Source organism: Stomoxys calcitrans, chromosome 4 (genome assembly GCF_963082655.1).
Source record: "Stomoxys calcitrans chromosome 4, idStoCalc2.1, whole genome shotgun sequence".
Taxonomy (NCBI): Eukaryota; Metazoa; Arthropoda; class Insecta; order Diptera; family Muscidae; genus Stomoxys; species Stomoxys calcitrans.
In genome coordinates, this window is record NC_081555.1 from 63,589,886 (window position 1) to 63,613,727 (window position 23,842).

The 23,842-nt window shown below is 42.8% G+C and overlaps 1 protein-coding gene across 1 annotated transcript; it reads right to left on the reverse strand.

Moving 5' to 3' along the window:
* Positions 1 to 1,413: 1,413 nt before the first annotated feature.
* LOC106091894 (poly(ADP-ribose) glycohydrolase) lies at positions 1,414 to 23,353 on the reverse strand. Its single transcript, XM_059366852.1, has 3 exons — positions 23,132 to 23,353; positions 21,494 to 23,058; positions 1,414 to 2,040 (listed from the first exon to the last, which is right to left on the reverse strand). Exons 1-3 carry the CDS (start codon positions 23,181 to 23,183, stop codon positions 1,522 to 1,524), a joined length of 2,136 nt encoding a protein of 711 aa, XP_059222835.1. The 5' UTR covers positions 23,184 to 23,353; the 3' UTR covers positions 1,414 to 1,521.
* Positions 23,354 to 23,842: the final 489 nt, after the last annotated feature.

Here is a 23,842-nt window from a genome sequence, read left to right on the forward strand (position 1 = left end):
ACGTTGTATAGCTCTATCTCGGCAGTACCGGACATGAATGTTATCCCCATACACTCTATGATGGGGTCACTAGCGCCAGGAGCATGCGAGATGGGTCTATACTGCACGGAGTGGTGTATCACGAAGGTCAATCCCCCACTCCTATTCCTTAATCGATCCTTATGTAGCACATTGTATCCGTGATAACTGTATAGGCTGCAGGTGTTGGTCAGTTTTGTCTCCTTGATCGCTGCATCCAATAGGTTGGTTTGACTCATAAAATTCACTATCTCGTCGATCTTGCCCCACAGACCATTACTGTTTATGTTCGCACCGCACCTTGCAACATATTCAGTGTAACTATTGTTGTTGTTGTTGAAGCCACATTTTCATGTGGAGGTGGCGATCCTCGACAAGCTCCTGTGAGAGCAAGCTCGTCCAGGTCGAAGGACCGATCGCCGCGGGAACAAGGTGGCCATTGGTTATGACAAGGCGCCAATAACTCGCCTTGTCATAGCAAGTATCATAGACACTCAATGTTTGTGCAAGAGCCAATTCCGCCCGGCCTATCACTGATACTCTGCGCTCGATACCGCTATTTGTCCGCGACCGCCGTAACAGCTACTCCGTATGGAGCATTTTACTATCCGCAACTTGTGGACGCGCCCGCTAGTTCGCAGCTAAGCTTCTCGTGACAGGAATGAACACCACACAGATCGGAGCTCAGTGTTCCAGCCTGTGTGGTGCTCACAGCTACCCCGTGACGGGATTCAGTGTAACTATTCTCCCGAAGTGACGTTGGGCCAGAGCAAAATCACTCCATGCAGCGGTTACACCTCAACGCCACCGACCGATGATAGAGGCGGTTCTGGCAAACCAAACGGAACCAGGGTCCGGGGCTCTTTTCAATCCCGGCACGGACCAGAAGCTTGCGGAGAGGGCACTTCGGGATATGCCTCCCATGATGAAGAACATGTACACTGAGGCGGCGGCCCTTGCCGATGAAGACCCCATCGGGTGAACCCGGTGCGTACAACCGGCCGCCATGGGACCGCGCTCATCGACTTGAGTTACATAGCTTATTTATTTATTTTATTATCAACGTGCAATTCAATGAAAATTTTCGAAAATCTTGTTTAGAATGAGTTTAATATAAAATTTCCCCTATGTCATGGACTGCAAAGTTCTTTCTGAACAGTAAAAAATATGTTTAGCACAGTTTTTTTCAATTAATGGTCAACTTCGCCCGTCAGATGCCTTTGTTTTTTAACTCCCACAATTTTGACAAGCACACCTACGGACAAGCGCACCTACAGACATGCATGCGGATATCAGCGAATATGCTTCGATCTACAGCAGCTACATTTTCGATGGTGTCACGCAAACCTGCTACAGAAACCATGACTACGCATTTAATAAAATATCTTTTACAAATTTATGTGATGTAATGAATAATTTTGATAAAAACTATTTATTTTTCTTTTCATGTAAACAAAATATCCGTTGCCATAATAGGATGTGGTGTACTTTGATTAAATCGATTTATTCTTTTTGATGTGATTTTGTAATGCAATAACGCTTGGTTGCCGGACCTGTAACGTGATTATATGTCTGATCCAGCATTTCCAAGAGAGTACGTTGCCTTGGCTTTGCTGTGCCAGGCGAGGCATTCATAGCTGCTTCTGGTGCTTTATTTGGCTGCTGTTGTTGCTGCGGTGATTGCTGATGTTTTATGGTGGGTGACAAATTTGCGCATGCGCTTTCGGCGACAGCCACAAGCATTAGATCAGTATCGCTATCATCGGATATGCTTAGATCTACAACAGATACCTTTGGGGGTGGTGTTAATTTCGAATTTTCACTCTCTGAAGAGGTCGAAGCGAACAGATCCTGGCTTTCCTCTAAGCTACGTTTTGTATTCAAGGACGTACTTGGCCTTGGGGAAAGGGATTTACTAGGCGATAATGCTTTAATTTCCTTGGTCTCAACCGTTGATATTGCTGTTGAGATATCACTACTCGGGATGGTTTCGGATTTGGTAACTCTTTCCTGCTGGCTACGCTGAAAACACAGATCCAAAATATACCATAAGGAAGAAACAAGAAAAATATTTGTGTTCTTTTTAGAAAACAACAATAAACGGCAATAAAATTCTTAAAGCTAGCGACAGATATAGTTTTACTAAATAGGTGTTGAGTTACTACATTTAAAGGAAATCAAAACAACAAAAAAATCATTTTCTTTGCTATTGAGAGAGAGTTCGGTTTTTTGACATAGTTTACACCATTTTGCGATTGAAGAGGCTGAATTGAATGATGGTCAAGATAGCTGTGAGCACCACACAGGCTGGAACTTTGAGCTTCAATCTCGTTATTACGAGAAGCTTAGCTGCGGGCTACCGTCCACAGATTGCGGATAGTGAAATGCTCCATACGTAGTAGCTGCAACGGCAGTCGGGGACAATCAATGGTATCGAGCGGAGAGTCTCAGTGAGAGGCCGAGCGGCACCGGTTCTTGCATGAATACTGAGTGCCTATGATGCTCGATACGAGTGTCGCCTTTTATATCTCGGGATTTGACAACCCTTGTGTAACCATCTTCCAACACTCTATCTTAATGCTTGACATTTTTGAGGTTATACGTACACAGAACGTTTTCACATGCGAGCGCTATTTGTGTTGTTGGCAGTTCTTTAAGATTCATCTCGCCCAAAAAATGGAATTAAATCGTGACAATTTTCGTCCGATTATTTTTTACAACTTTCGACGTGGAGTAAATCGAAAACAGTGCATCGATGAACTTATTTCAATTTTTGAAAATGAAACTCCATCAAGGACCAGTGTTTATCGATGGTACGGTGAATTCAACCGAGGTTGTAGTTCACTTCAAGACAAATTTCGTGAAGGTCGTACAAAATCAGTTGTTGTTCCAAAAACCATTGATGCTGTGCGCCAACTGATATTACAAGATCGTCATGTGACCTATCGTGAGATTGAAACCACCTTAGGCATTAGTGGGACCAGCATACATTAAATATTGCATGAACATTTGACCATTTGTACATCCCATGGCAACGAGTTGTACGCACCGGATTGACCTGATGGAACCCTCATTGGCAAGGGCTGCCGCCTCAGTGTACGTGTTCGTCCTTTTTCGTCATGGGAGAGGTACATCCCGGAGTGCTTTCTCCGCAAGCTTCTGGTCTATACCAGGATTGAAAAGAGCCCCGGACCCTTGTTCTGTTCGGTTTGTCAGAACCGCCTCCATCATCGGTCGGTATTGGTGAGGTGTAACCGGCGCATGGAGTGGGTACATTTTCGATCTTGCTGTGGCCTCGTTTCACTACGGGAGTATAGTCATACTGGATATATCGCAAGGTGCTGTGCGAACATAGCCAGCAGTGGGTCACAAGCGTCGTCGTCGTCGGACTATGTGACCCCCCCGACTTCTTCCGTACGGCAATATACGCAACGGCAGCATCCCAGCCCAAATATAGCCAGGCCAGTGCCGGGAAATGTATCATTTTTGCAACTAAACTGCAACGGTCTTCGTGGCAAGATCGATGAGATTGTAGATTTCATGAGTCGGAAAGATATATTGGTCGCAGCGATCCAGGAGACAAAGCTGACCAACACCTTCAGCTTGCACAGTTGTCACGGATACAATGTGCTACGTAAGGATCTCTCAAGGAATGGAGGTGGGGGATAAGCCTTCGTGATACACCATTCCGTGCAATATAGTCCCATCTCACTTGCGCCTGGGGCTAGTACTCCCTACATGGAATGCATGGGGATAGCAGTCAGGTCCGGTACTGCCGAGATAGAGCTATACAAAGTGTACATACCGCCGGTTGGTAGCTGTGTCCCGATTAATAACCAAGCTTACAACCCCGACATAAGTGGGTTACTATCTGGCTATAATCGTCTGGTTCTAGGGGGACTTTAATGCGCATCACACTTCATGGCAATCTCCCCTAGGTAGCGACCACCGTGGCATAGCTTTGGCAGAGCAGATTGAAAGCTCCACGTTTTGCACGGTGAATGAGGATGCCCCCACTAGGATTGTGAGGAGGTGCAGCAGCTCGCCAAACATTTCCATTGCATCCCCTGATCTCCTGAGTGACGTATCCTGGCAAACCGTCATCTCTTTGGGGTCAGACCACCTCTCCATAATTCTCATCATCGACCGACCAACCGACTTCATAACCTCTGTGCGCCGGACGTTTATCAATCAGAAGAAGGCCGACTTCAGAGAGTATACCTACCTATCGCCGCTTCAGTGAACTGCCGACCCCCTCGGATGTGCTAGTGGCCGAGAGGAAATTCCGAGACATCATTAACGCAGCAGCTACTCGCTTTATACCAGCCGGTCGAATGCCCCAAGTGCGGCCCAATTTCCCGGCGCAGGCAGTGGTACTCGCAGACGAGCATGATGGGATTCGTTGTATGGACTCCACTAATCCCAGAATCAGCGAGCTGAATCTGGAAAAAACAGACAAATTCCGCTTATATTCGTTGACTTCCGAACATAAGCGGAATTTGTGGCTGGAACACTTTGAGCAATGTAACTTAGGCACCAGTGTAGGCAAGCTGTAGTCTACTGTTAAATTACTCTCGAACCCAGGTAGACGGCATGACAGGACCTCAGTCACTTTGGCGAAGAACCGTGACTGATCGGAAGAGATGCGCCAGGTTGTTCAACCGCCAATTTATTGTAAATCCCGAAAGTGACAGGGCAAGGAGCAGAGCCATTCGCCGTATTCGTGGTCTCCGAGCCGATGAACAGTCTTCACAATTTACCGTGGCGAAGTTACTTATGTCATCCGTGGCGCCAAATCATCTTAGGCGTTGGGCCCCGACGGAATCTCTACATTGAAGTTGAAGAATCTGGGTTCACCTGCAGTTAAGTACTTTACTACTGCCCTCAACCTGTTTTTGAACACTCTTATAGTTCCCGATGTCTGGAAAATGGGCAGAGTGATACCACTACTGAACCCTGGAAAGGACCAGAGCTTTGGGGAGTCGTACGGACCGATCTCCCTTCTCTCACCAGTAGCAAAGACGCTTGAGGCATTACTCCTCCCGAGCCTCGTAGGAGAATTTCCATTCGTCGAGCATCAACAAGGATTTCGAAAACTGCATAGCACAACAACAGCTTTGCATGCCATCACCGCACACATTTGCCGTGGCTTCAATCAGCCCAGGCCATGTGATAGGACGGTCCTCGTGGCACTGGACCTATCGAAGGCATTTGACACGGTCAGTCATGCCAAATTATTTGAGGACATCGGCAACACATCACTCCAGCCAGGCCTGAAACGATGGGTCGCGAATTATCTGTGTGGTCGCCAGTCATTTGTGGAATTTAGGGATAAGAAGTCGAAACACCGTAGAGTGAAACAGGGAGTTCCCCAAGGTGAGGTGATATCTCGGGCTCTGTTTAACCTCTACCTATCCTCCATTTCACCCCCTCCAGACGGCATAGAGATCGTATCATATGCGGACGATTGTACGATCATGGCATCAGGCCCCCCACCCATTGATGACATCTGCGATAGGTTGAACGTCTACCTCAACGAGCTTGCCTCATATTTCGCTGCAAGAAATCTGAAGATATTCGCCACCAAATCTTCAGCCACACTGTTCACTACAAATACGCGTGAAAAATGATTCCGACCATCAAATGTCCCAAAATACTTGGCGTCACATTTGACAGCTATTACACATTCTCCTCACATGCCACAGCAATTTGCGATAACTTTGTGACCCGCAGTGGAATAATATTCAGATCTGTCAGAATGCCGCCCTCCGAACTGCGACTGGCTGTCTCCTCAGCTCTCATGTGGACCACCTCCATCAGGAGACAAAGATTCTACCAGTGCGAAGACATAACTACATGCTGTCTAAGCAATACCTTTTGGGTTGTTATCGCAGAGCCCATCCATATCATCATCTTGTGGATAGATATCCACCGCCCAGAAGTCAATCGCTCAAAAAAAGGCTCGTGTCGATTGGTCGAAAGAAATGCTCCAAAAATATGAAACAACTGTATTTTTTATCACTCAAAAAATCGATTTGATGAGTCATCTCCTGTATAGTCCTGAATTGGCACCGAATGACTTTTTTTATTCCCGTACATAAAAAATAAAATGAGAGGTTGCAGGTGTTTTCCACACCTGCATTCAGAAGGCATGTTTTGGAGATACCTCAATTAGAGTGGTAAAAGTGCTTTGACAATTAGTTCAAACGCGTGCAAAAGTGTATAGATCTTAATCGGGAATATTTTGAAGAACAATAAAGCGATTTTCGATGATTAATATTTGTTTTTCTGCTCTCTAATCCCGAAATAAAAAAGGCAACCCTCGTATGACAAGCGCCTTTAAATAACCAATGGCAACCGTGAACCGCGCCTTTCAAGCTTGCTCAACTACAGGAGCTGGACGAGGATCTCCACCTCTGCATGCAAATGTGACTACAACCAGATGTTGCAAATGGAATGACGAACATATTACACTTTCATCCCTTTTGCTAGCGGTGTTTTTTGTCATTTCAGAGCTCTAAAAACAGATTTATCAACTGATTTATCGTTTACGCACACCAAACGGCTGAAACTATCATCGTTGGATTATGGATGAGAGTTAATGTAAGTGCGAATTTTCAAAATAAGACGAATATTATACTACAAGTATTAATCGATGATATTTGGGAAACAGAAACAACCTTAATTCTAAAAATGTGGGCTTCGCGTAGCCTATCGTTCAAGTACCGTCTAATGACATTAAAGTTTTTAGGAACCTTTCTCTATCCGTTCACTTTTTAGACATAGAGGCGATGTTACATGAGTCAACAGTAGAAAGAGCCCCTTCAAAAACCATGCTGGCAAGGAGTCAAGAATTCGCGAATGAATTCATAATAGAATTTGTCTACAATAAATTCGAGTCCAAAATTACTTCAATACATCGGACATCCATCTGCAGACATGCAGAGTCAGGCAATCTAAGCTATAATACAGGCGGCAAATTAAAATCACCCAATCACAATAATTCTACTACAATCATTAATCCTGGCCAAAACTTTGGCCATTGCACTATGGTTCCAATGACCCATTCTTTTGGCCAACAGTAAAAATGAAGCTTTGACATGTTTTTGGTTATTCCAAAAAAACAGTTTTTATTAAAAATAAAAAAAAAAATCAGTCGGGGGAAAATTTAATTTAAATAGTTTATTACAAATGTTCTGCCGTTTTATACGCCGAATTATTTGCTCTATTTTGCTTTAATAAATTACATACTATAACTAGGCAAGGGCTGCCTCCTCAGTGTTTAACACACTGCTACAACAACAACAAGAGTTTTCGGAGACATGTACACCATGGGAGAGAAATGAGCGATTTTTTTTTAAATAAATATTTTCATTTAATTTTTAAAAAAAGCCAATAAAAGTAGAGTGAAACTAAAAAGCACAAAAAAGAATTATGTGGTCAGCCAATACAACAATTTTTCAAAGATTTTTATTACCTTAAAAATGGCAATTTGTTGTTTTTGTTCCAAAATATGCTTTTTTTCGTCCGATTTTGATGAAATTTTGGGGTTTCTTTTTAGGTAATTGAACGTGTTGTTCATATCATAAAGCTTTTCGTTAAAAAAAATTCAATCAAATTGGTATAGTAGGTATTCAAGAAATCACTATAGGTCAACTGGTGATTTTTTAAGATCTATAGGAAAGTTTTTCAAAACAAAAGACAAAAATTAGGTACTCAGAAATTTTAAAGCCTTTCAGGAGTAGGCTCAAAATGGACTCCAAAGTTATTTTAGTTTAGGTTTAAGTGGCAGTCTTCCATCATACTCACTCCTCCGTTGTGATACCAGAGGAACAGAAGAAGGAAGACACCATCTAGTTCTTACCGTTGTACCATCTAGATCGCTTTAAAAAGCCGAACAATGTTCACATCCGCTAAATCAGACAGGTTTTCAAAGAAATGAGAACCTTAAGTGGAACTCCTTCTGTTTCATCTTCTTCGATGTCCTCACAGCTTCTGCAAAAGTCGTAACTGGCAACCTTCAGTCTGTCAGCATGTTTTCCGATTAGACAGTGACCTGTCATGGCGGACATATGACTGAGACGTCTGTTCTAGCCAGTGACAGCAAAGCGATAAACCTCATCAAGTCTAGATAAGGTCACATAGTTTTGGAATGCTCACAGCCCCCTCTTTGTGACCATCTATCATTCGTTGTCCTTCGGGCCTGGTCCTGAAAACGTTCCCTGGAATGTGTAAGGTAGTTCCTAGTCTCGCAAGCTCGTCTGCTTTACAATTCCCTGCAATGTCTATGTGGCCTGACACCCAGAACACGTGAATTTTTAACTGTTCAGCCATCTCGTTGAGACATCTGCGACAGTCGAGAACGGTTACATAACCGTCCTCGACAGAAATACGTTCTCCAAGGATTTTATGGCTGCCTGGCTGTCTGAGAAGATATTTATGCCAATCGTCGTTATGACATTATATCTTAGCCATTCCTCCACTTCCTTAATTGTAAGGATCTCCGCTTGATACACACTGCATTGGTCGGGTAATCTTTTCGATATGACCAGTTCTAGATCTTTGGAGTACACCCCAAAGTTCACCTGGTAGTGTAGTTTGGAACCATCCGTATAGACGTCTATGTAACTGCTATTACCAGGGATATCATAGTTCCAATCGGTTCTATTAGCACAGTACTTTTTATCAAAAAGCGGCTCAGGTAGGGTGTAATCCACACTGCCTGTTACATCAGACATTGTATTATGGATAACACAGTGCCCGTAACCGCCACATTACCAAAGAGAAAGCTCCCTTAGCCTCACGGCAGTGGTCGCCGTGTCTAGAATTCAGTGCATCAGATATTGTCGTCCTTAGTGCGGCGGTGATGCACAAACAAGCCATCCTTTGGATCCGGTTGACTATTGAACAGTAGGTGGACTTTTGAAGCGCCGTCCACCAGACTACAACACCATATAGCACTATAGGTGTGACGACTACAGTAAATACCCAATGCATGACACGCGGTCTAAACCCCCGACTTTTGCCAAAGGCTCTCTTGCAGGTGTATAGGGCAAGAGTTGCCTTTCTTACCCTTTCCAAAATGTTGGATTTAAAGTATTTTGCGCTTTCTGTAAATGGAACATTCTCTCGTCCCAAGGAGACAGGTTCATGCTAAACTCTGCGCTACGGCGGACATGCTAAACTCTGCGATACGGTGGCCTCCTGAATATACCCACCCGTAATAGGTCTCGAGGACAGAATCTTCCTTAGCCTAGAGACATTGACGGAACTACAGAATTCCACTCAGGATTTGTTCTGAGCCTTTCTCAGCTCGCCCTTATATTTTCTAAGCTCAGCCTTATAAATGTCCAGATCGTGTGGTGCTCTTGTGGCTTTTGCTCAGTTGAAGAGTTTCTTGCAGTCCTTCCTTGGACCAACCAGCTCTGGGGTCCACCATGGCGGTCGCTGGCTGGTTGCTGGCTTGGTACTAGGACATGCTGACACAATCGAGTCATCCTGGGCCTTGGTCCGCTTGACCATTATGTCTATATCCTCCGCAGTTTCCACGTCCTTTTCTGGTCTAGAAGGAATAGACGTGCAGAATTTGTGCCGAAATGTATCCCAATCCGCTTTTCTTCTGTTTAGCCGAGGGACCATTTCTGCAACATTTTCTCTAAGGCTGAAACTAATATAACGATCAGGGAAGCTGTGGTCATCCAACACTTCCCTGTCGCGTATTCATGCGCTTATATCTTCCGATACAAAGGTAATATCTAGTACATACTACCTGTTCCTGGTTGTTGTTGTTGTTGTAGCAATTTATTGTGTTCTATCTTTCGTCTGCTTGATTCTGTTGAGTGTCAAGACCCAGGAACTCTGCGACTAAGATGGGGTGCGTCCACAGGGATCTGGGTCTGAGTCGAGTGGGTCTGGCCGGACATTTAAACAGCTGACGTGTATCGTGCGGTCCCTGGTTACAATCGGGACATACATCTTGCATCAATCCTAGCTCTGTGGGAATTGAGGCGGTTGCATCTGCCGGAATGTAATTGAGCCAAAACCACTCTGGTTTGCCGGGGGAGGTCGATTTCTTCGGGTGCAATGGGTGGCGGTCGTTTTCCAAGAACTGCATTCACCCTGTAGCCAATTACCGCGTCTGCTACCGTGTCTGCATGAATGTTGTTCAGACCCGCTTGATCAAGAGGTTCTCTCTTGTAGCGCTGAACCTCACGCTCTAGATCGTGTAGATCTACCTTAAGGCTTCTGGGCGGTGGGTATCTATCCACAAGATGATGATTTGGATGGTTTCTACGATAACAGCCCAAAAGGTATTGCTTAGACAGCATGTAGTTATGTCTTCGCACTGGTAGAATCTTTGTCTCCTGATGGAGGTGGTCCACATGAGAACTGAGGAGACAGTCCGTCGCAGTTCGGAGGGCGGCATTCTGACAGATCTGAATATTATTCCACTGCGTGTCACAAAGTTGACGAGACCACACTGGCGCTGCATAACTTACCACAGACCGGCCAATTGCTTTGTACGTGGTCAACAAGGTTTCTTTGTCTGCACCCCAAGTGCTGCCAGCGAGTGACTTGAGGACCTTGTTTCTACTTTTGGCTTTATTGCAGATTGCTGTGGCATGTGGGGAGAAGGGTAAGAGCTGTCAAATGTGACGCCAAGTATTTTGGGACACTTGATGGTCATTTCTCCATCGACCATCACAGTCAGCTCAGTATTCACCTCACGCGTATTTGTAGTGAACAGTGTGGCTGAAGATTTGGTGGCGAATATCTTCAGATTTCTTGCAGCGAAATATGAGGCAAGCTCGTTGAGGTAGACGTTCAACCTATCGCAGATGTCATCAATGGGTGGGGGGGCCTGATGCCATGATCGTACAATCGTCCGCATATGATACGATCTCTATGCCGTCTGGAGGGGGTGAAATGGAGGATATGTAGAGGTTAAACAGAGCCCGAGATATCACCTCACCTTGGGGAACTCCCTGTTTCACTCTACGGTGTTTCGACTTCTTATCCCTAAATTCCACAAATGACTGGCGACCACACAGATAATTCGCGACCCATCGTTTCAGGCCTGGCTGGAGGGACGTGTTGGCGATGTCCTCAAATAATTTGGCATGGCTGACCGTGTCTAATAGGTCCAGTGCCACGAGGACCGTCCTATCACATGGCCTGGGTTGATTGAAGCCACGGCAAATGTGTGTGGTGATGGCTGAAAGCAAAGCTGTTGTTGTGCTGTGCAGTCTCCGAAATCCATGTTGATGCTCGGCGAATGGAAATTCTCCTACGCGGCTCGGGAGGAGTAATGCCTCAAGCTTCTTTGCCACTGGTGAGAGAAGGGAGATCGGTCTGTTCGACTCCCCCAAGCTCGGGTCTTTTCCAGGCTTCAGTAGCGGGATCACTCTGCCCATTTTCCAGACATCGGGAACTATAAGAGTGTTCAATGACAGATTGAGGACAGTGGTAAGGTACTCAACTCCAGGTGAGGCCAGATTCTTTAGCATCAATGTAGAGATTCCGTCGGGGCCCAACGCCTTGGAAGATTTGGCGTTACGGATGACATTCGTAACTTCGCCCACGAAAAATTGTGATGGCTGTTCATCCGCTCGGAGACCACGAATACGGCTAATGGCTCTCCTCCTTGCCCTGTCTCTCTCGGGATGCATAGTAGTAACATAGACGGCGTTGACAAATTTTTTCATCGGCTTGTGACTCTGTAATTGCATTCTTTCTTCTGTCAGTTATCAGGTGTTACTTTTAGCTTGCTTTAGAAAAAAAGTGCGCGAAATTTTGTTTACATTTGTTTGTTTGGCGTCAATTTTAATATGGGTACCACATGTATTGAAAGAAATTCATTTAACAAACCGAATCAACGCTTGTGATATGCACCTTAAACGCAATGAATTCGATCCGTTTTTTAAACGAATCATAACTGGAGGTGAAAAATGGATTGTTTACAACAACGTTAGTCGAAAACGATCATGGTCCAAGCATGGTGAACCAGCTCAAACCACTTCAAAGGCTGATATCCACCAAAAGAAGGTTATGCTGTCTGTTTGGTCTCAACTTTTTAAATTCGTAGGATACAACGCCTTCAGACTTGTTGAGGTCTGCGAGACAGCCGGAGTTTAGCACGAATACTGCATATCTCCGGTCACCATCAGCCTCATCTAATCTACCAAATATGGATTCAGGATCCGAGGGAATCCTTGAAATCCAAGCTTGCGCCACTGGTCGAGAAGGAATATCTTCCTTCTTGACTAAATCCAGTGCTGCGCCTCGCCAGATCTCACCAAACTTTTTTTGGGGCGCATTGATACATTTTAACTGAGAGTTGATCCCCGAAGGCATTTCGTCTGTATCGACCCCGATACCAGCCTGCATCGTCACAAACTGGAGGAGTCCCACGAAAATTCGCAAAGACATCGGAGTAAACTGATGACAGTCCATTGACTATCCCACTCCAATTATTCCTAGGTATGCAGCCCTGTTCTTTTCCCTTGTCGACAACTGCCAACACCAAACTGTCTCTGACGACATTATTAAAGGTTCTTAGACCCATCTTACTATTGTCCACCCTAGTTCTTTTAGGCATGGGATTCCCTCCAGGTGACCACAGTCTTTTGGGTGACTGCGGTGCCGTTTCCGAATCTAGACGTGTAGTCTTTGGGGTGGCATGTGCAGCGAATCCCCGAGCCCAATTTAGGCAGTCTCTGTCCCTAACAGTAAGAGTATTAGGACCATTCGCACCAAATCTCTCAATAAACATAAGAGCGATGTGCCTTCTAGCCTGGTGAGCCTGGAGCAGCCGCTCCACCAGTCGGTTACAACATTAGACAACATGCTACAGCCTTATACCACCACCGCCGCTGTTGGGTCTTTGGAGTCCATCCTGAGCATATTATCGGGCTCTAGATCTGCCGATCCACTGAAAACAGACGAAGATTATTAACCAACTTAAATTTTTCTTCCAAAAATAATGACCTATTACAAGTTACAGAAAAATTGTTGCAGAGCGAAATAACAAAACGTCCGCTCCACTCAACGGCTCAAACAAGAAACAAAAATGTACTACAAATACCCAACAGCTGCGGCGGTGGCATCATCAGACCGTAGCATGTTATCCGCCCCTCATATAGGTGTGAATGCCTTGGCACCTATAGTCGAAAGTAATGCTTCAAGCGCACAACCAGTCGTCAGACTAACAAATGAAGAAAACACTACCCATACCTTTAAGTTTGGGTAGTGTTTTCGGTTCAAATTCAGACAGCGATAGTGTCAATGAAATTGTATAGCATGGCCTTTGCTAAAGCTGCCATTAGACGATATTCATAATACTTGTATTATGTACTCATAAGACTTGTTCTTTGTACTCATAAGACTTGTTTATGTACTCATAAGACTTGCCTTATGTACTCATAAGATTTGTTTATGTACTCATAAGACTTGTCTTATGTACTCATTAGACTTGTCTTATGTACTCATAAGACTTGTCTTATGTACTCATAAGACTTGTCTTATGTACTCATAAGACTTGTCTTATGTACTCATAAGACTTGTCTTATGTACTCATAAGACTTGTCTTATGTACTCATAAGACTTGTCTTATGTACTCATAAGACTTGTCTTATGTACTCATAAGACTTGTCTTATGTACTCATAAGACTTGTCTTATGTACTCATAAGACTTGTCTGATGTACCCATAAAACTTGTTTATGTACGTCGAATACGAATAGAGCGCGCTCTAATCGGCATGTATTCTAATATCTATTGTACTTGTTTAAAGACATTTATGTTCGATGAAATAAAAGCTCGATTTAATCGAAAAAGTTGAATATTTACTCCAAAATCCATTTGTCATATTAAATTTTTCGTACGTATCACACGATGTGTACAACTTTCCGAGTTGCTGTTTTTGAAATTACACATGACATGTCTTATCGTCTAATGGCAGCTTAAGCTCACAAGAAGACCGGGAAAGCAATTCGAGGCACGACGAAGCAGACTGAGGAGTATGCACCGGCAGCGCAATCGGGCGAAGGTGCAAAATGCTGGAGAACCAGATCTCCCAAAAGAGCTTAACACTGCAAAAGCGCTGAAGAATAAAACAAGCTAGTCGCTTTCAAATACTCTGGGAAGACCAAGCCAGCCCTCCCACAATGGAAACATCAGGCAGTGTCTTACGGAGGGAGACAGAATCGGAACAGTAACGAGGGAAGCGCGCACGGCCCCTGAGTCTTCATGGAGGACTGTGACTTCCAAATCGACCCAACAGCCATCACGGAAAGGGAAGATGGTCGCTGTATAAGGTAATGAGTCGTTCTTTCACGCCAGAGTGGCAAGAAAGTACAACAGAGATGAGCTGACTTATGCAGTCATCGATATCGTCATTGCATCCGGTAGGATTCAACCAGATAATCGGTCGTAAGTGGAAGATATGGTTAACGAGCGGAACTCTAAGAGGGTCCACCCATACAGATGATGAGCTGCGAGCATTCAGGGGACATCTTTACGCTGAGCTTTGCGTCAGCAGAATGTATTGATACCTTCAAAAAGCTCGTTGGAAGTATCCACTCTCCCTGGGGCGCAAAGCTCGACCTGGTGAGAAATACGGACATCCCCCAGCTTACATAGGCAACGGTCTTCATCGAGGGATGTGGCAGCAAATTGCGACGGAACGCATGTTGGGATTCTTACGCAGGCAAAACAAAAAAAGTTTTGGTTGTGGAGAAGGCATGGCGTACTATGGCTGCAAGGCTTTCTTTTTCACGATGGGGAAGACTAGGATAGGCAGGGATCCTCATATTGAGCCATCATGCCGTGCTGTGGCAGGTAACTCAATAACAAACAGGGAGCAGACGACGAGACCATCACCGACTGTCCCAATAATGGGAAGACTACACAGAAAAAAATTAATCTAAATTTGAGCGATCAAACATGGTATTGACTTATAAAAAACAAGGTGTCAATTGCTTTAATTATTTTTATACCCTCCACCATAAGATGGGGGGTATACTAATTTCGTCATTCTGATTGTAACTACTCGAAATATTCGTCTGAGACCCCATAAAGTATATATATTCTTGATCGTCGTGAAATTTTATGTCGATCTAGCCATGTCCGTCCGTCTGTCCGTCCGTCCGTCCGTCTGTCTGTCTGTCGAAAGCACGCTAACTTCCGAAGGAGTAAACCTAGCCGCTTGAAATTTTGCACAAATACTTCTTATTAGTGTAGGTCGGTTGGTATTGTAAATGGGCCGTATCGGTCCATGTTTTGATATAGCTGCCATATAAACCGATCTTGGGTCTTGACTTCTTGAGCCTCTAGAGTGCGCAATTCTTATCCGATTGGAATGAAATTTTGCACGACGTGTTTTGTTATGATATCCAACAACTGTGCCAAGTATAGTTCAAATCGGTCCATAACCTGATATAGCTGCCATATAAACCGATCTTGGGTCTTGACTTCTTGAGCATCTAGTGTGCGGAATTCTTATCTGATCAGAATTAAATTTTGCACGACGTGTTTTGTTATGATATCCAACAACTGTGCCAAGTATGGTTCAAATCGGTTTATAACCTGATATAGCTGCCATATAAACCGATCTTGGGTCTTGACTTCTTGAGCCTCTACAGTGCGCAATTATTATCCGATTGGGATGAAATTTTGCACGACGTGTTTTGTTATTATATCCAACAACTGTGCCAAGTATGGTTCAAATCGGTCCATAACCTGATATAGCTGCCATATAAACCGATCTTGGGTCTTGACTTCTTGAGCCTCTAGAGGGCGCAATTCTTATGCGAATGGAATGGAATTTCGCACGACGTGTTTTGTTATGATACCCAACAACTGTGCCAAGTATGCTTTAAACCGGTCCATAACCTGATATAGCTGTCATATAAACCGATCTTGGGTCTTGACTTCTTGAGCCTCTAGAGGTCACAATTCTTATCCGATTTGAATGAATTTTTGCACGAAGTATTTCGTTATGATATGCAATAACTGTGCCAAGTATGGTTCAAATCGGTCCATAACCTGATATAGCTGTCATAAAAACAGATCTGGGGATTTGACTTCTTGAGCTTTTAGAGGGCGCAATTCCTATCCGATTTGGCTGAAATTTTGCATGACGTATTTTATTTTTACTTTCAACAACTGTGTAAAATAAGGTTCAAATCGGTTCATAACCTGATATAGCTGCTATATAAACCGATCTGGGGTCTTGACTTCTTGACCCCTAGAGGTCGCCATTATTATCCGATATGCCAGAACTTTTGTACGACGGATCCTCTCATGACCATCAACAAACGTGTTTATTATGGTCTGAATCGGTCTATAGCCCGATACAGATCCCATATAAATCGTTCTCTCTATTTTACTTCGTGAGCCCCAATGGGACCAATTCTTATACGAATTGGCTGAAATTTTACACAGGTCTCCAACATATAATTTAATTGTGGTCCGAACCGGACCATATCTTGATATCGTTTTAATAGCAGAGCAACTCTTTTCTTATATCCCTTTTTGCCTAAGAAGAGATGCCGGGAAAAGAACTCGACAAATGCGATCCATGGTGGAGGGTATATAAGATTCGGCCCGGCCGAACTTAGCACGCTTTTACTTGTTTACATTGAAATCCGATTTTTTTTGTATTGGTATTGTTAAAGGTGGCATACGTTGAACATATTTTTAATTGTACGAATTAAATTTTTATTTAATTATACATATTGTGAGTATCTTTTTCTGCGTTCTGTTGTGTCCTCTTTCACACATATGTAATGTGAAGAAATGCGAATGAGCCGAATATATGTCTATTTTCTATCATATACAGACGCATAGTCGCGTGGCTAGACAAAAATATCAAGAAACATGGAAAGTGTGGTTTTCATTTATATCTCAATAAAATAAAATAATTTTTTAAATAATAATTGTTAAGTAAAAACAATTTATTTTAAAAAGTGTTATGCTGAAATAGTGTAAATCGGAAAATATTAGAATGTGAGCAAATGAAGTAGATACATTCCAAACGAAACAAGTTCGAGGACGTTGAAAAAGTTAGACGTGGTATTAAAAAATATTATTTTATTTTACTATGTTATTATCCCTTTAGAAACTATATTGGAAGACAATGGCGGAAGATAACAAATGCAGTATTCTTTCATTCGTGCTATCGTGCTCAAAATGCTAAGATTGGTGTTTATAACGATTTACTTTAACATTTATATATATTACTAGCTGACCCGGGCCCGCTCCGCTGCGCCTTCTTTTATTTAATATGGAACAAAAGTTTCCTTGGAATATTTATTTTCGACAATTAAAAATAGTATATCGCTTGATTAACAGTTTAACAATATAACTGCCTTTATCTGAATTCCATATGATCTTTATTGGTCTACGAATTTAAGTTTGGATGTAAGGTGTACTCCATTCCTAAAATACTTTATTTCAGCCCGATATTCTCATGATATCGGTTTTAGGGGTGTTTTCGGGGGTTGAGGTTGTCCCCCAGACACTTGGCCCTGAAAAATATAAGCATCGTGCTCTTCTTTCAAATACCAATTATTTTAACCCCATATTGCCGTTGGTTTAGGGGAGTTTACACGATGAGGCGTCCCCCAAACATATGGCCCCAAAATAGGTTATCAAATTCGTTTTCTAATCTCAAATACCTTTCATTTGAGCCACATATTGGCATGGTTGAAAAATTTTTAACCTTTGGGGGTGTTTTGGGGCGGGGGTGATGCCCTAAATACATGGTCCTACATTTGGATATCAAATTCGTATTCTACTCCAAAATACCTTTATTTGAGCCCCATATTGCGACGGTCACTAAAAAATTGCTGTTTGTGGGGTATTTTGGGAATTGGTCCCGAAAGTGGGTATCAATTCTTGCTCTACTCCCCAATGCCTTTCATTTAAGCTCACACTGATATGGTCGGTAAATATGCCCGATTTAGGGGTGTTTTGGGGATTGGGGTGGTTCCCCAAACACTAAGCCCGGAAAATATATCAGCAACGTGCTCTATTCTCATATATTTGAACCCAATATTGCCATTGGCCTCAAAATTGGATATCAAATTCATTTTCTAATCTCATTTCAACTCATATTGCAAAAGTCGGCATATATGTCCGGTTTGGGGTATTGGCCCTAAAAACTATAAATACTTAGTCCTACTCTCTTTAAGAACCAAATTGTCTTGGTGAGCAAATACGTCCTATTTGGGGTTGTTATGGAGGTGGGACGTCCGCTAGACAGTTGGCCCCTAATGTTGATATCAGATACGTGGTCTACTCCCACATACCTTTAATTTGAGCCCCATATTTCCATAGTCGGCAAACATGACTGGTTTGGGGGTGTTTTGGGGGGATGGGCGGCCACTCAGTGAGTTGGCCTTGAATTCGTGTTGGCCTTGGATTCGTGTTCCACTTTAAAAACCCTCTTAGCCTTATATTGCAGTAGTCAGAAAATAATTACTATTTATTTGGGTGGTGTTATGGAGGTGGGGTGGCCCCATAGACACTTTTCCCGAATATTGATATCAAATTCGTGCTTTACTCCCAAAGACGTTTCATTTGAGCCCCATATTGCTATGGTCGTAAATTTGTCCCTTTGGGCGATGTTTTTGGTGAGAGGCGGCCCCCCAAACACTTGGTCCCATATTTGGATATCAGATTCGTATTCTACATTCAAATACCTTTTATTTAAGCCCCATATTCCCATGGTCAGTAAATAAGTCCTGTTTGGGGGGTGTGTTGGGAAAAGGGTGGTCCCCCAGAAACGTGGTCCCGCATTTGGATATCAGTTTCGCATTCTACTCGCAAATACCTTTCATTTGAGTTCCATATTGCCAAGGTCGGTAAATATGTCCGATTTAGGGGTGTTTTGGGGGTTGGGGTGGTCCCCCTAGCACTTGGTCAGACAATTGGATATCAGATAGGTTTTCTTATCCTAAATAACTTTCATTTGAGTCCCATATTGCCGTGATTGGTCTAAATATATGTTTGGTGAGTTTTAGGATGGGGCAGCCCCCCTAGGTACCCCATCCGAAATTTGGTTACCAAATTTTTATTTTTAGGGTACAAAATTTCGCTTAAATCGCACCACCCATCTCCGAGATCTGGCGTTTCTGAAAATTAGGGTAAAGGGGAGGGATCGAAAGTTTCTCTCAAAAGCCCATGTCGAAACTGAAACTTTAGTAGTTAGTTTTCGACTGTCTAACCATAATACCATCCTGCAGCCAGAAATCCAGGTGATCACAGAATGTGTGAGGTTGTGTGGTGTTCACTCGACGTCCTCGAGTGTGAACATCTTTACGGGCAATAACAACCAAGACGGTTAGGTCACGAACAGTCTTGGAGTGTAAGAAGGAGATTAACGTCTTACCTGAGAATAGCATAGTCCGCATCGTCGGGGTGCCGGGTCATAGCGGAGTAAGAGGGAATGAAAGAGCAGACGATTTGGCAATGAAGGCCAAAAGACTGCCATCAATAAACTTGGTCACACCGAAGCCTTTCGGATCGACGCAGTCCAAGTTAAGGGCGTGGTCGACGAACGCGCGTGTAACAATGAAACGGTTGGCAGGGCGGCGAAAATTCTATGGTTCTATGGGAGATTCGAATAGTGAGAAGACGAGGCTATTTATCTTTATTACTGAAAGGAAGTAAAAAGAAGGTCAATATAGCTTTCGGTATCATAACGGTACCCGTAGGACTACTAGCTCACTTATACAAAATCGGTGCGGCAAGTGAAATTATGTGTAGGCCATGTGGGGAAGATGATGAGACGTTGGAGCATTTGCTATGTCATTGTCCGGCTTTCGAGACTAAGATACATCGGTACTTAGGTGAACCCACAATACTAGACATGAACCAACTTAGGGGCATGTTATAGAAAACGATTAAGGATTTTGTACGCAGCACAGAACTCCTAACTTAGATTTTATTTTTCGAGGTTACTTTATAGTATTTAGAGTTCACAACAAACCAATTACTGGCTTATGAGTATCCATAGTGACATGGGGCAGATTAATATGCGCACAATCTTTTCAACCTAACCTAACTTAGTAGACGACATGGGAGTCAGAGCAGAGACAACGGAGGACATGTTGAGGCTTTTTATAATAGAGATTTTCTTGATATAAAGATTTTATTACTTTTGCATAAAATAATATATAAAAAATGCCCGGAATATCTGTAACAAAAGCTGCAATTTGGGCTGCAAAAGCTGCAACTCGCAGAATATTAACAACGTATGTATATTCACACGACTACGCGGATGGTGTCTTTATGCATGAATCAGATAACCTAAACTAGAAAGTTAGCCAGACAATATATCCATACTACAAATGTATTAAGTTTTGTGTAGCCAAAAAGAGCGTTTCAGAGATGTTTCAAGAATTGGAAAAAAAGGAAAAAATACTTTTTTATAAAATTTTAAATAAAGGCTATTTTTTGATCAAACCTCGTATACTTTGTTCGGTCTCAGATCATTATATACAGTCGAAAACTAACGTTACAAACGGAAGGACTATGTTAGTATTACTTTGAAGGGGACAAGATAGTTATTGATGAATAAATAAATACTTTTTGAAAAAATTAAAATAAAGGTTATTTTTTGATCAGACCCTTACATCCTTTTTACTAAAAACCATGGTTCGTATTGTGAATACTATAATAAAGAGTGGGACATCCATCGAACTTCTCATATACGGTGGAGACTGCCCTGCACGTGGTGGTGCATAAAATAGAAGAATCCTTCGATGCCACGACGTACACATAGGCGGTATACATTGACATCGAGGGCACTTTTAACAACGTGCGCACCAACACACTGATCCAATCTTTAGACCAGTACCGGGTGGACCTGGTCCTTAGAGACTGGATAAAACACATGCTAAGGAACATATCGATAAATTGTTGGTCCCATGACATAAATATATGGGAAATGTAGGACAGGACACGCCACAGGGGGAATTTTATTACCGCTTCTATGGGTGACCACTTTAAATAAGAAAATTTCGAATAAAGTTCAAAAATCGGTCAATATTACCGGTTTGTCTTTATAGTGTTAAATAACCAATGGTCATAACGTAACCGCGGCGATCGGTCATAAATATATGGGAAAATGTAGGACAGGACACGCCACAGGGGGAATTTTATCACCACTTCTATGGGTGACCACTTTACATAGAAAATTTCGAATAAAGTTCAAAAATCGGTCAAAATGATCGGTTTGTCTTTCTAGTGTTAAATTACCAATGGTCATAGCGTAACCGCGGCGATCGGCCATATAAAACGGAACTAGCTTGCTTACATATCGAGCTTGACAAGGATCGCTATTAGAAAGCTTTTTTCTCGATTTTGATAGAATTCCTCCATCCTCTCCTAGAAAACAATACCAACATATGCTCAAGTAGAAACAATTAGCACACTTTAAAATACAATATTTACAAAAATATTAAGCCTTACCTTCAACTTGTGTAGTTCATTATATAGGAATTTATAAAGATCTTTTTGTGTTGATTTACTGCCATGGAATTTTTTCAATGTGGCCCACAGGTCTTTGACGAGCACATTATTCTCAATGAAAAAAGTGTGCATTTTGTGCACCTCATCTCGCAACTCTTCGTTTCCAAATGTGAAATAAACCAAAGGACGACTGGTCAATGTACAGGCCATGAGTTGTAGTAGGGCCTTCAAATTTGCATCGCCTCCAAACGCACCACAACCCCAATTGCCAGAAGCTACACCCGGAGCCACCGTGCTCAGAGGATGGAAAAATCCCACATAGGCTTTGTTCAGTTCGCGCAACATTAGCTCCTCGCGGTATTGATGAGAGGACTGGTGGAAGAGGAGGGCATCTATAGCCACAATGTGACACAGACGGCGTCTTGAAGAATCACGGGGTGTGTTATCCACATAATTGCCATCCCACTGGAAGGTATTTGCATAGCCAACGTAATTACTATAACGTTCGCAGCCTACCATAACTAAAGCTTCGGAAGGTCTCAGACATTCGGTGAAAAGTTTCGATACAATTAACTCTGGGCAAATAACAAAACGTATTTCCTCCTGAACACATCCACTGCCTAGAACACCGCCACCCAAGAATTTATTGGCAAAATCTACCTGCAGCAGTCCCTCTCCTTGATCTTCTATTGTACCAGATGAATTGATGTGCAAAGGTGTTACGCCCAAGGGCTTACCAGAGGCAGACCAATTCGGCAATTCAGGCAAAGGTATTGCCCGCCTCTCGAATGTTACGCATCCCGACGGCACGTTCGAACGATCATTTTCTTTGGGGCATACTCTTCGAAAGTAATGGCAAATACATTTGATTTTCTCAATAACCGCTGAACCAGAAGATTGGAAAAGTCGATTAAAATTTATATCTGGAAAGGTACTGTATTCGGATTTCTTCTTGAGAGTGTTTCGACGTGGATATGTGCAGAGAAATGCATTTGCCAAAAGACATGATATTTGCTCTTGTGTCAACGTTATCGCATGACATTTCCCCTGCTTTAGTAGTGGTATTGGCGCCTGCACCAAGTCCGGCAATCTAAGAGCCAGACGTATAACTCGCGGCAGCAAATCCTCAAAGAAACCCGTTGCCTCACTTTCGTCCAGCTCGTGCTCAAAGAGTGTGTGCAAGGCTCGGAAATTCCATTGACCCTGATATTTGGTGTTGTACGACAAAATTGCATTTTGCAAATCATGTGAATTTTCAATGGGTCTCAGCAAAGCTCTCTCAATCATTTCCCATCGATTTTCAATGGTCGATGAGCCATCTTCTGCTACTACCGGATATTGAGATTTGTTCGAACAAGGCAATCTTACATGGAATGCATCCCATTTTGGATGAGATTTTAAGGGTTTTGGTGGCTTTGTTTCGTCTTCTCTAATCGGGTAGTGATGCAGTACAGTGTGTGAGTCAGTTGGTCTGACGGGCGTCACATGATCGAGTTCAAATGGGTCTAGGTTTCGATATATCTCCTCCATGGAACAACCGCGCCATGTCACTTCATCAATTTCACCTGCAGTTTTGATAAAAAAAAAAAAAACGTTAAATACGGACTGCGGATACTTTATCAATCGCTTTGCTCTTACCATCATACGTGTCGGCATCACGGCTAGAGTCTTCCTCGCCATCGCCCAACATTCGACCGCACTTGACCGTCGCCACCGTAATACGTCTGCAATTTAATGCAGATGCGAGCAATGTTTGTTGAAATTTAAGCAAAATTTTTACTTTTTCTTTTTCGCAATACTAATAAAAATATGAGGGAAATTGGACAAAAAATTCTTCTTCTTTATTTCACGGTTGTTTACGTTATCGTCAGCAGCTGACTATTTACGTTACCAAAAATTATGGATCGACTAATCGATTATAGGGACTTTATGGATATTTTACACGGCACATCATCGTATTACTATTATTGCATGCATAACATTATTACCAGATTCTGTACCGCAAACAGCTATACAATTACAAATTACAATTTTTTTTTTTCTCGCAAAGTGCACTATCTGTCAACGAGTTTTGGTTGTGCGTGTGTGTATAATGTGTAAATGGCGCAAACTAGCAACATACTCAAAATCAGAGCTGCACTAATTTCTGATTTTGACAGATGGTGAACTAAATATTTGGTTGTTGGGCCACTGCCACTACCTGTTAATGAATATATCTTGGTCATATGTACATCTTGATTACAGATTTCGCCAAAGCAGTACATCTATTTTGTCTCTTCTTTGATATTATTTCTTTTTCCATGGTGCTTACCCTTGTAGCAGACAGACAAAACGATCATGTTATTCTCT